This window comes from Dermacentor variabilis, chromosome 3 (assembly GCF_050947875.1).
Source record: "Dermacentor variabilis isolate Ectoservices chromosome 3, ASM5094787v1, whole genome shotgun sequence".
Classification (NCBI taxonomy): domain Eukaryota; kingdom Metazoa; phylum Arthropoda; class Arachnida; order Ixodida; family Ixodidae; genus Dermacentor; species Dermacentor variabilis.
In genome coordinates, this window is record NC_134570.1 from 241,885,897 (window position 1) to 241,898,841 (window position 12,945).

The 12,945-nt window shown below is 46.2% G+C and overlaps 1 protein-coding gene across 5 annotated transcripts in view; it reads left to right on the forward strand.

Moving 5' to 3' along the window:
* The window catches only part of LOC142576753 (CUE domain-containing protein 1), a 146,490-nt gene that overhangs the window by 64,934 nt on the left and 68,611 nt on the right, over window positions 1–12,945 (forward strand). For 4 of the 5 annotated variants that reach the window (XR_012826957.1, XR_012826956.1, XM_075687031.1 and 1 more), the window contains exon 6: window positions 7,576–7,626. Coding sequence is in view for 3 of the 5 variants with exons in the window: in XM_075687031.1 (XP_075543146.1) it covers window positions 7,576–7,626 (51 nt within the window). In the remaining 2 variants the exon portion in view is untranslated. Of the gene's footprint in view, window positions 1–7,575; window positions 7,627–9,052; window positions 9,659–12,945 lie in introns of those variants that run through there. The other variant, XM_075687033.1, reaches the window with a different exon arrangement.

Sequence of the window (12,945 nt, forward strand, 5' to 3'; positions counted from 1 at the left end):
ACTAGTGACACTGCGACTTGCTGTGGCTACATTGCGACGCTAAATGACTTCTGTCACCGCAGCGGTAACACGCCATGCTCTTAGTCGCGGATGCTACCCGGTGAGTTGGCAAACCCGGTAAACTACTTGCAGTTGCCTGACACAGTTCACCGGCATCCTTTTTAGTGGCTTCCATCGTTAGGGCAGTTTTCACTGCGTCCTCGAATGTGAGGTCAGAACCCTTGAGTAGTCGCAGCTGAACCGCTGCATTGTTTATGCCACATACTATTCGGTCTCTCAGCATGTTGTTCGGTTCCATAATTGCAGTGTTCAGACAAACACTTCAGGGGCGCAACAAAGTCGCTGACAGCTTCTCCTTCGGAACGCACCCTTGAATTGAAGTGAACCCATTGCACAACGACGGATGGGGTGGGGGCGTAGTGCCTGCCAAGTATGGCCAGTATGGCCTTCCAAGTATGGCCAGTATGGCCAGTAAATCGAGTATTTTACCTTGGGGCGTTTCCGGCTTTACAAGGTTGCGAAGTAGTGCATAGGTATGAGGCCCGCAGCAGCTAAAAAATATTGACCTTTTCTTTGCTGGCACGACGTCGTTGGCTTTGAAGAACTCTTGAACGCGCTCCACGTAAGCAGGCCAAGCGTCGCCTTCCCCCTCGAATGCTTAAATCCTACCGAAGGTAGGCGTGGTTGCTCATGCGGCTCGGTGCATCCTCGTCGCCAGTTTGTCACATATAGCCGGAAGTGGAGCCGAGACCCGACCTTACATAGAACTCAAAACGAACTGTTTATTGCATCATCCAACTCCCCAGCCCTGCTCTCGTTGCTGCCTCTTTTGCTCGCAGCAGTAGGTGGCGCTAGTAGCCGGTGGCACTAGCAGCACAACACTAACAATCGTCACAAAAATATTGTCGTGGTACAACATGGACAGAAGACGGGGAGATGTTCATCAAGAACAACAACTTGTTCAAAAACAAACGGAACAGAGGCACATCTTCATCCTCGCCCAATCTCAGCCACCCACTAGACGTTAATGCCCCCATTGTCGTTGTCTTCTGCATAGAATACACACGTCATTTGTTCCTCCCTAAAAGAGCATCGCCCCGATGCTAAACCAGAAATGTCACTCGCAGAAGTAAGGGTCTCTGGCATAGTTATTTGCGCACATTTGGCTACATGCGGACAACGTGTACAAGTTCAGGAGAGTATGTGCGGCGCCGTGTACAATTGGGACTATCAGGAACGACCTCGTACATGACATCACTGTGTCGCCGCAATACTCGATAAGGTCCGAAGTATCGCCTTAACAGTTTCTCAGAGAGGCCTCGTTTCCATATGGGTGTCCAAACCCACACTCTGTCTCTGACTTCATAGCTTACTATTCTACGGTGAAGATCACGGCAGCCCGCGTCGTAGTCTTGCTGCTGGCAGAACCGCAAGCGCGCGAGTTGCCAAGCCTCTTCTGCGCGTTGCGTGAAAACATCGGCGTCCGTGTCAGTGTTAAAGTCGTGTGGAAGCATCGCATCCAACATTGTTCGTACATCCCATCCATGAACAAGGGTGAACGGAGTCATGCGTGTCGCCTCTTGTTTCGCTGCGTTATAGGCAAAAGGGATGTAAGGTAGGATGTCATCCCAATTTTTATGTTCTACATTCGCCTACATTGAGAGCATGTCTTCAGTTGTTTTGTTTAGGCGCTCTGTTAATCCATTGGTTTGTGGATGGTAGGCGGTAGACTTCCGATGAGCCATTCCACCTAGCAGCAAGACGTGATCTAAAAGTGCAGCCGTGAATGCGGTTCCTCGGTCTGTTATGACAACGGTTGGTGCGCCGTGTGCCAACATGGTATGCTCAATGAAAAAGCGCGCCACCTCGGCTGCTGTGCTTCTCTGGATTGCCTTTGTTTCAGCGTAACGTGTGAGATAGTCGGTTGCAACGATAACAAAGCGATTGCCTGCAGTAGGAGTAGGAAATGGGCCCAAAATATCCATTCCGATTTGATCAAATGGTCTTCGAGGAACCTGGACGGGCTGTAGGAGGCTGGCTGGTTTCGAAGGAGGCGACTTGCACCTCTGGCATTCGAGGCAAGTGCGAACGTGATGTTTCACGGCGGTGGCAAGTCTCGGCCAGTAGTACCTTTGCTGAACTCTGGCCAAAGTTCTCGTGTAGCCTAAGTGAACAGAAGTCACCTCGTTGTGACAGGCTTGAAGTACTTCTGTGCAAAGAGCTGCAGGAATGACGAGCAGAAAGGGGGACCCGGTCAAAGAAAAGTTTCTTTTGTAAAGGACTTTGGCTCACAAACAAAATGACAACACTCCTCGTGCGAAAACTCTAGGTGGTTTCGCAGATCTTCCCTCTAAGTAATTGATGAGTTCGAGCAACTCGGGGTTGTCTTGTTGTTGTTGTGCGATGGCGGATGTGTCTAGAACGCAAAGAAATGCTGAGCCTTCTTCTTCGAGTGGAGCAAGTGACTCTATCGGTGATCGAGACAGGCAGTCAGCGTCCGTATGACGTTTCCCTACCTTGTACATGACAGTCATGTCAAACTCTTGCAACCTTAGGCTCCAACGCGCCAATCGTCCAGAAGGATCTTTGAGCTTTGTCAACCAACACAATGATTGGTGGTTGCTGATAAAATTCAAGTGGCGGCCATACATATACGAGCGAAATTGCATGACTGCCCATACCCCGGCAAGGCATTCTTTCTCAGTTGTTGAGTAATAAGCCCCTGTGCGGGAGTGTTCTATTTGCATAGGCAAGCACTCTTTCTGTGTCCTCCTGCCGCTGCACAAGAACAGCTCCCAAGCCAACATTGCTGGCATCAGTGTGGACCAATGTAGGAGTGGTCTCATCAAAGTGAGCAAGCACTGGAGGTGTCTGGAGATGTTGCCGCAAGTCGTTAAATGCATCTTGCTCTTCATCGCCCCATACGAAAGTAACGTCTCGTGAGGCGAGTTAACAGCGGTGCAATGCAAGCAAAGTTTGCAATAAACCACCGCACATTAGCACCGCGCAATAAGCACAGAGGGCGAGGAAGCATCTGACAGCCTTTTTATCAGATGGTATGAGAAACTGTGCGATGGCGGCAAGTTTTTAGGATCCTTGCGGACACCTGCATGGCTGACGGCGCGACCAAGGAACTGTAGTTCCGCAAAGCCAAAGTGGCAGTTCTCCAGTTTCAGGGTAAGGCCGGCGGACCGGATGGTCTGCAGAACCGCTTCAAGCAACTCAAAGTGTTCTTCAAATGTTGCGGAGAACACGATGACGTCGTCGGGGTACACTAAGCAGGTTTTCCACTTCAGGCCTGAGAGCACAGTGTCCATGCGGCATTGGAACGTAGCAGGGGCAGAGCACAAGCCAAAAGGCAAGACCTTAAATTCATATAGGCCGTCTGGTGTCACAAAACCAGTTTTTTTACGGTCTCTTGGGTCTACCTCGATTTGCCAATATCCGCTTTTTAAATCCATTGAATAGAAGTAACATGCGTGTCGAAGCCTGTCGAGTGAATCATCCATATAGGAAAGCAGGTACACATCTTTCTTTGTAACCTGATTTAGTTTTCAGTAGTCCGCACAGAAATGCAAGCTGCCGTATTTTTTCTTGACTAGAACTACAGGAGATGCCCAGGGACTCATGGATGGTTGGACCACGTCGTATTCAAGCATTTTTGTCACTTGTTGTTGTATGGCTTCACATTCTCTAGGAGCAACACAATAAGGATTTTGGTGAATTGGCCTTGCCGTATCCTCTGTAATTATTCAGTGCTTTGTTAGAGGTGTCCGACTGACACTGGACGTCAATGCAAAGCAGTCGTTGAATTTGGCCAGTAACGTAAGAAGTTGTTCTCGTTCGTGCGGCGACAAAGCAGTGCTGACGTCAAGTGCAGGAGCTGGGTCTTGCGTAGGCGCTTGTTCGAGTAGTGAACAGCAGCTGCAGACATCCGCAACACCGTCAAAATAAGCCACACCTGTGCCCTTTGGAAGGTGCTGTCGCTCTGTGCTAAAATTTGTTAGCAACAGGTTCATGCTCCCGTCGGTGACATTTACGATTCCTCGTGTGACCAAGATACCATGAGTGAACATAACGTGGTTATTTGGTCGGCAACGCCTTCGCAATGAAACGGTACGTCACATCCTACCGAAACAAGGGTACGTGATCGAGGTGGGATGTCAACAATGTCTTCTGTTAGACGAAAGGAGTGGTGTTGCAGCGATAAGCAATGGACTAAACCAGGACTCTTATAAAACACCACCATGCGATCCGGGATGTTAATTACGGCACCATATTCTTTCAGAAAATCCATTCCAATAATCAAATCTTTACCGCACACAGGCAGAATGATGAAAGCGGCCATGAAAGAAGAATCTCCGATATTAATTCTAGAAGCACATCTTCCAGTAGGCATCAGTAATTGGCCGCCTGCCGTCCTTATGTGAGGTCCCGTCCATGGCGTCTTTACTTTCTTCAGGCGGGGGACGAGTTCCTGACTCATTATAGAGAAGTCGGCGCCAGTGTCGACTAACGCTGTCACCGGCTGCCCGTCCACGAAAACATCAATGTCGGCACTCACAATTTCTTCGGTGTTTATCGGTTTCACAGCGTTCTGCAGCGGTAGTTTCGGGGATTTTTTGTTGTTTTGCGGCGGGCCTGCAACCTTAACCCCAGAGGTCGCCTACCTTCGTCCTCGGAGCTCCGCAAAAGTACGTCCAGTAGATGAAGCCATCTGACGTGGAGGGGTTGGAGAGCGCGACCGACGGCGGAAATCGGTCCCCGAAAAGCAGCGTCATTGCAGCAGAGCATAGAATCATCATTTTCACGTCGACCATAGGACCATGGACAATGAGGTCGAAATTATTAAATTATGTGTCGCGATGCCAGCAATTGCACGAAATATGGCCGGCGCCTCCGCAGTGAAAACAAAGTGGTCGCCTATCGACGGTTCGTCATACGTCGGTTCTCCGAAATTGCGGCCATCCCGTAGCGTCGTTTTGCAGCGTTGACCAAGATGCGGCAAACAACAGCTGGTGATGTGACTGCAGCAGCATAACGGGTGCGCGCCTCAAAGCCTCCTCTTGCAGCGGCGACCAAGGAGCGACTGTCGGAGGCTGGTGGTACAGCGATGTGGTTGTGACGGGTGTTCGACATCGGACAGTGGCGGCGTAAGTCATGGGACGCTGGTGATCTTGGAGATCACCACCAAATCAGGCAGCCGAGAACGCCTGCCTGATTTCGTCGCACACCACTTCGGCGATTGATGCTACGGGTCTATCCAATGTCGGTGTCAGAATCTTTTGCACTTCCTCTCTGACAAGCTCTCTGATCAATTCACGCAAAGAATTCTGATACTCAGCAGTCCCTGCGGCGGCATTGATTGTAGTGCTGGTGGACAGTCGATCATACTGCCTGCACCGTTGATGAAGGGCCCGCTCAATTGCCCTAGCCTCTTTGATAAAGTCAGTGATACTGTGACTGGTGGATTCCGCACAAGCCCCGCGAACAACTGCTCTTTTACACCTCGCATGAGGTAGCGCAACTTCCTATCTTTGGTCATGTTCGGGTCAGCTCTACGAAAGAGGTGGGCCATGTCCTCGGCGAACACTGTAACCGACTCTTTACGTTGTTGCACCTGTAGCTCCATGGTTGGTTGGCACTTGCAAAAGTATCCATGATCTTCTGCCGAAAGTCATTCCATGTCGTTAGGCTAGCTGCACGGTTCTCGAACCAAGTACGGCCACTGTCGTCAAGGGTGAAATAGATGTGGGAGATCTTTTGCTGCTCAGTCTACTGGTAAATCTGTGCGACGCGTTCGTACTTGTCAAGCCAGTCTTCAATGTCTTCGAAGACTGCACCGCAATAGCGATCGGGAACCAGTGGATGCAGAGCGATTACCTGTTGTAGACTAGGAAACCGGCTGCTTTGGGGTGCTTGCGGTGGGCTGGTTTCGGCCATTGCGAGATGTGTGCAGCTCCCAGAGAGAGGTGGTTGAAGAAGGGAGAACTCCGGGGCAAGGTCTAGCAGTCGACGACTAAAGCGATGCATGGCTGTCGTAACTGGTGAAAATGCGTCCGGGCTAGATGAACGACTCCCAGAAGTACTCCGGAGCATCAAGAGAGCTCAGTACCCAGAGCCTCCACCAGTGTCGCTGTACAATGTGGACAGAAGACAGGGAGACGTTCTTCAAGAACAACAGGACAACCTGTTAAAAAAAATGGAACAGAGGCACGTCTTCTTCGTCCTCGCCCAATCTCAGCCACCCACTAGACGGAGTCCATTAATGCCCCTATCATCATTGTCTTCTGCATAGAATACACGCGTCAATATAAACATCTTGTTTACAGCAAGTTTGTATGACAAAATGCAGCACTGATTGTTAAATTTGACTTCTTTTTCTGCTTTTCTCTTCCATGTATGGGCAAGTGCAAAACAGTTGCACGTAGAAACTGCACTGATTCAGTATGTGTTCCTAGAAAACAAAAGCACTATCAAATGCTGCCGCAATACTTGGCACATGTGCAGGCCCCTGTAACTTTACCTTCATTGCCACAGAAAGCGGACTGCGAGTGTAGCGTTGAACAGTGGTTGTGCATCCGCTGTACAGCTAAGTTTAGCCAGAGTTTAAAAATATGCCAATGCACTCTAAGACGACACGACCAAATACATGTTGCTCACTTTTGTATGTAGTGTGTCACGCTATCTTTTTAATTTTGCTTAATTAGATAATTGGTCACGACTAATTAACCAACTTCCGAAGCAACAAAATTAGGCGAAAAATTCCAATTCGAAAGTTGTAGAGCACATTGCAAAACATCCAATTAGACAGTTTCTAACTTCTTATCTATTAAGTATTAGTGTTTTCCGGCTTATTGCGTATGCCTGCAAAATACAGAAAAAAATACCACGTGACATACCCGCTTGCGCACCGTGATTGCAGCACTCCCAAACTGTCCGCGCACAAACAATAAATATAGGATTTAGTAGCAGGGCATGCTGCTGAAGGTGACAGAACAGTGACGAGGGCGTTGAGTGTGCGATTTACGCCAGCGAGGTCCTTCGCTCGCGGCAGTTCATGATAGCGATAAGCAGATGCAGCGGCAGCACACCAGGCTAAATGCTATGTTCGTTTGTGCGTGGAACACTTGGGAGCAGTGCAATCATGACGCGCAAGTGGGCATGTCACGTGGTGTTATTTGCTTCTTCTTCTTTTTTTTCTTTTTTTTTTTTTTGCAGGCATTCGCAGCAAGCTGAAGACCACTAATACTTAATAGATAGAAAGACAGAAACTGTTCATGAGGACGTTTTGCAAACTGCTCTGTAACTTCCTAATTGGAATTTTTTCCTAGCTTCGTTGCTTCAGAAGTTGGTTAATTAATCTTCACTAATTATCTAATTAAGCAAAAAAGAATAGCGCGACGCACTACATACAAAAGTGAGCAACATGCATTTGGTCGCATTCTCTTATTTTTAAACTCTTGCTAAAGTTAGCTGAGACACCTGTATATGCTCGCACGCATCAGTACGTTTGTGCGTCATATTCAGCAGTGGTACTGGCTGTATGTCCATTTATATCATCTCTGTTTGCAGACATCCAGAGCCAGGAGATGGAGCGGAGTGCTGGATTGGTCCCTGATGATGGTGTGTCCATGTTTTCATTTCTCTAGGGTGGTTGCTTGGGCTAGTTGGTAATTTATGATCAAAAATAATGTACAGCACGAAGGACAAGGACTGCGAGAGATGACATACAAAGCGCTGTGTATGTCGTCTCTCGCAGTCCTTGTCCTTCGCGCTGTACGTTATTTTTCATTTCTCGTTCTTTAGACATGTTGGACACTATACATGTGTGTGGTAGGCTTGCATGAATATTCAATATTTTCTAATATTCGGTTTAATATTATGCTATTCGATATTCGCTTCGGCTTGAATTACAGTATTCGAAGTACTCGAAATCAAAGAATATAGGTTTGTTTCTTTCTTCCGCGTAGAGCCCTACCCCCAATTGCAACCCTGGAAAAAGAGAAAAGAAAGCCGCCCTAAAACCCACAGAACACACTGCAGACAAAGCCCAAATTAGTAAAAACAGTCTGCATTCGCATCATATCTTTAGCCAACTGCTCTGTTCCCCACCTCTTCGACGACACTTATGGTGAACAGTGCCCCAAAGGTGTTTTCACTGCAGCGCAGGTCGCACTGCCATGAAACCACACTACCAGGCGAAATTCGCGCAGCTGTGAAGCCACACCTGAAGTTGGAAATTTGCATATAACCCATACCCCGATTTTACCGTTAAACTTAAAAAATTTGGGGGGGCGTGTCATATGCGCAGAAACATCGCAAATTTAATACATGTTTAATCAACAGCTTCGGTTTCAGCAGAACGTTTTGTTGGGCTTGTTGGTGCATGTTACTGAAGTACTAAAGCGCCAAACAGACTACACAAGAGACACGGACGAGCATCCATGTCTCTTCTTGTGTCGTCTGTTTGGCGCTTTTGTACTTCAGTAGCTTTGGTTTCAGTGAGAAAGTTGCATCGTGTAGCTCATACAGCCAAGACAAGGCAATGACAAAGTCGCTAACTAATTTCTGCAGCTGCTTAATTATTCAAACAATATTCACAGTGTCTGTATGGATCCCCAAGAGCCGGGGGGAATAGATTAGGTGAATAGATTAACCCCTTCAGGTGCCAATTAATTCTAGCTATTAAAAATTAAGTTTCATCACATTTCTTGCATCTTCAGAACTATCGAAAGCATAAAGCTACAGAATGAATTAAGAATTTAAAATTATTCAGTACATTTCATAGAGTTCAGTTCATAGAATGTGAACTCCATACAAGAACTCTACTCGAACGTCTGATATGAGAACATCAACTATTTCATGTCAAGCTTACTTAAAAAGCACCTATCCAGCCACTTGAATAATATGCATCTAAAGCACTGAGAAAAACAATGAAAGAAGTGAACATGTCACATGATGACATACTGACACGCAGAGCAAACACTTAGCCATCTATCTTCCAACTCGTTTTAATAAAACAATTAACACATAATACTCAAACTTACAGCACAGATCCAATGGGAAGTGCTTCAAGATCTACGCAACCTGCTTCAAAGAGCATTACTTTCACCAGTGCTCTTGCTTTTGCTGTGCTACCTTGGCATATACAACTGTGCACACAGCACCTGAAGGAGTTAATGTCAAGGTGGCAGTAAACCATAAGCTCGGTGGCTGACACAAGATGAAACAGTGCTGGTTGGGCCTGACAGCCTAGGCAGGTGTGATGGTTAGGCCTAAATCATGGCCGGTAGTTTGCTGCTGAGTGGATCATCCATGCAGGCTAGACTGAGGACTGCAAAAGTGGCGAGCTTGCTTACCATATGTGGCCGTGCTCTTGCAGAACAGGTCAAGCTCACATGTAGAAAAAAAGCATTAAGCTGAATTTGCACTACACAGCATAACTTGCCAGCGTCGTGCAGTCAAGGTCGCACATCACAACATCACGATAATGCACAAGGGGCGAATGTGAAATGTTCCCACGACCTCAACCACCTTTAGATGGACTGAAGCACAATAGTGCGCAAGTGCCTGTAGGAAAATTTTGTGTGCTACAGGAGTAGCAAGAAATGTTGGAACTTGCATTTTTGCATAAAAATATCAATATGAAACGGTGAAAATAAACTGTTTCCAAAAATGAACCTGTGTTTTACTGCAAAGCCTCTTGCAGGTCACCATTTCTCGTGTTGTCGTGCATGGGCGCATAATGGTTCAAAATGAAGAAAAAATAAACAAAAATGGCTATGAAAAAATAAATATAACATTCAAAAAATACATATACAGTAAAGCCTCGTTGATACTATTCGTTCTCGTGCAATGTCCTGGCACCAACTTTTGAAATCGAGAATGCAAAAAATGACCCACTGCAGTTACACTTCTTTTTTGCCAGTTAATGTGCCCGGAAAAATATATCTTTGGCACCAGCATACAGTATGTATATCGCCAAACTGTGACCGTATCCGTTTTTCAGCCACTAGGTGCCATGTAAACAAGGAAAGGTGTGAGGCAGCACTATTGAGAGCAGTATAGGCTCCCACAACAGCAGCTTTCCCGCAGTATAGATGTCCGCACGCCAAGTTTCATCCTAGACGCCAGCGCTCATTTCTCCCCTGGCGGAACGAATTCACCTCCAACAGGTGTATGTTTCCGCCCTTCACGATCACGCCCGCGTTCAGTTTGCGCTGCGCGCGAAACGTCTCTTGTTTGCTACGGCGCCTCTTCGGATGACCGAAAATTATTATTGTGTTGTTAACTCTCATGACAGCAATGTAAACACGAAAGGGTTGATGCCACCAGTAAAATTCTGCCGATTCACAAGAAAATAGTATGGAAAAAGCAGACGACAGACAGGGGGTACTGCGGTGCGCCGAACGAAGTAAACTGGCAAACGAAGCGAGCTCGTTCATTGATCACACCTCAGTGTATGACGGTTTTTATATGTAACCCACATAAATTTAATAATTATGCGGTATATAATCCTTTTATTCATACAAAAGCTTTCAGCTGTTCGACCAGCGCTTGTCCTGTCTTCTTTCTCTTGTTTCGTTTGTGCGTGCGCTGCCCAAGAATGGAAACCACTTCTGTTGTATGCGCTAGCAGTGGCCGAAGTTCACGCGTGCCGAGAAATTGCATATGCGCACGATGCATTGAACATGACCGGAGTTCATTCCCGCTTCACCACTGCACCGATCGATCGAGTTACTGGACGATACACGCCCACGTCTTGGTCGCGCCGGCATTGCTGAAGCAGAAATGATTACTATAATACTTTCAACTTCTGTCTCTTGAGCACAGTTAAAAAATGGCCAAGCTATTTACATTGCTGACTCTATTCTATATTGTAGGCAACGTACTAGTTAATGTTGTATGCGCATGTCGTACTTGTGCTATGCAGCGATATATTTTGTTTATTTTCACACAGTGTTGATGGAAGTCAGGTCAGGTCAGGTCAATTTATTTCCTTAAAGGCCCCTTTATCAGGGGTGTTACATAAGGGGTGGGGTACATCTTGCAACAACAATTCAACATGATAACAAACGGAACATTTGAAAAGTGGTAGATACCCTGTATAAACAAGTAGATACCCGTCACAAATTGTCAATTAGAAAAAAAAAAGCAACAGTTATTTTGGCCAAAGAGAAGAAACAGTGGCAATGGACAATTTACTTCAGTAACTAGCGCAACATTTGAAAAAAGGTAGATACATTGCACACAATCGACAAACGTATGGTAGATGATGAATTTGTACAAAAAGGCAATTAGTTTGACAAAATCGAAGCAACCTCAGCAATGAACACATGGTGATTATTAGTACATACAACATCGTGGGGAAGAGCATACCAATCAGTTGCTGTTCGAGAAGAAAAAGAAATTAAGTTAAGGTAGTTGTATGTGAGCGTGGTTTTAAAATTTGGAGTGGATGACGAGCGCGTTGTGATATTCTTGCGGGTGGAATTGTGTATGGCACACGATTAAGTGTACTGTAGAAAAACTTATGAAAAAGACCAATGCTGGCTATATTACGCCGGTGCGATAATGACTGTAACTCAGATTTCTCTTTTAAGGATGATATGCTTACGTCATATGAGTAGGATGAATTAATGTATCTTACTGCACGATTTTGGAAGCGCTCAAGTGCGTTAACGAGACATTTTTGATATGGGTTCCAGATTGGTGACGCATATTCGACTTTAGGCCTGATAAGTGATTTGTACGCCACAAGTCTGACATCCTGAGGCGCATGACGCAAGTGGCGCCTCATAAAGCCGAGTGTTTTGTTCGCCGATGATACTATGCTGTTGATATGCGTGCCCCAGTTAAGATCACAGGAAATTAAGACGCCTAAGTACTTGAATGATTTTACTGTTTCAGTCCGATTGTTAGCTATTTTGTAAGAAGGCAGGAAGGGTGTACGACTGCGAGTAAATGACATGTTTACATTTCTTTGGATTAAGAGTCATTAGCCAATAAGCAGACCAAGACTGTACATGGTTGAAATTTTGTAGCAAATTATCTCCATCAGGGTCATTGTTAATGGTATGATAAATAATGCAGTCATCAGCGAACATCCAAATTTTGCAAGTTACGTGAAGTGGTAAGTCATTGATGTATATTAAAAAGAGAAGTGGCCCAAGAACAGACCTCTGAGGGACACCTGAAGATACCGGAAGGTTGACGGAGGACTGGTTGTTGATAGTAACGAATTGCTCGCGGTTACTGAGGAACGTTTCTAGCCATTTTAATACATCCATGTCTAATTTCAAGAAAGTTTATGTAATAAGTGAGGGTGAGGGACTATGTCAAAAGCTTTTTCATAGTCGAGGAAGATAGCATCAATTTGTTGATTGCAGTCCGTTGTCGCCATCAGAGACAACATGGATTTGTAGCAAACATTTTGTGAGAAACTGCAAAAATAATTTTAGCTCGTATGTGGTGTATGTATGTGCCGCATCGTATGTGCCTACGATTTTTCCGGCGGCACATATGATGTTGTTTACAATTACCTGCTCAGCGTCAATTACATGGCTAAGCAGACGCTGCCCTTTTGCCGCATTGCAGCCACAAAAATAATCGTCAAGCGTATCGATCTTCTTAAAAGCAAATAGAAGCGTGTACAGTCTGTTTCACACTTAGGGGAAAACTCGGAACGTATTGCATCACGATGGGGCAAGCAATGGAGTCGTGCGGCAGCGGCAGCTTGAGCAGGCACAGATGCTCTAGGGGCGGAGTCACGATCTGCGTCGTCTGCTACTGCGGTGCGCGCTGGCTGCATTATTGGGAAGCGTGCTACTGTCAGGGGCAGTGCAACGAATTCATCGGTACTGCAAGAACTGAGCTGATATACTTTACTAAACGTTGTGCGACGCCAAACTCTGAGCATTCATTGGCGATAATAGAGTTCCA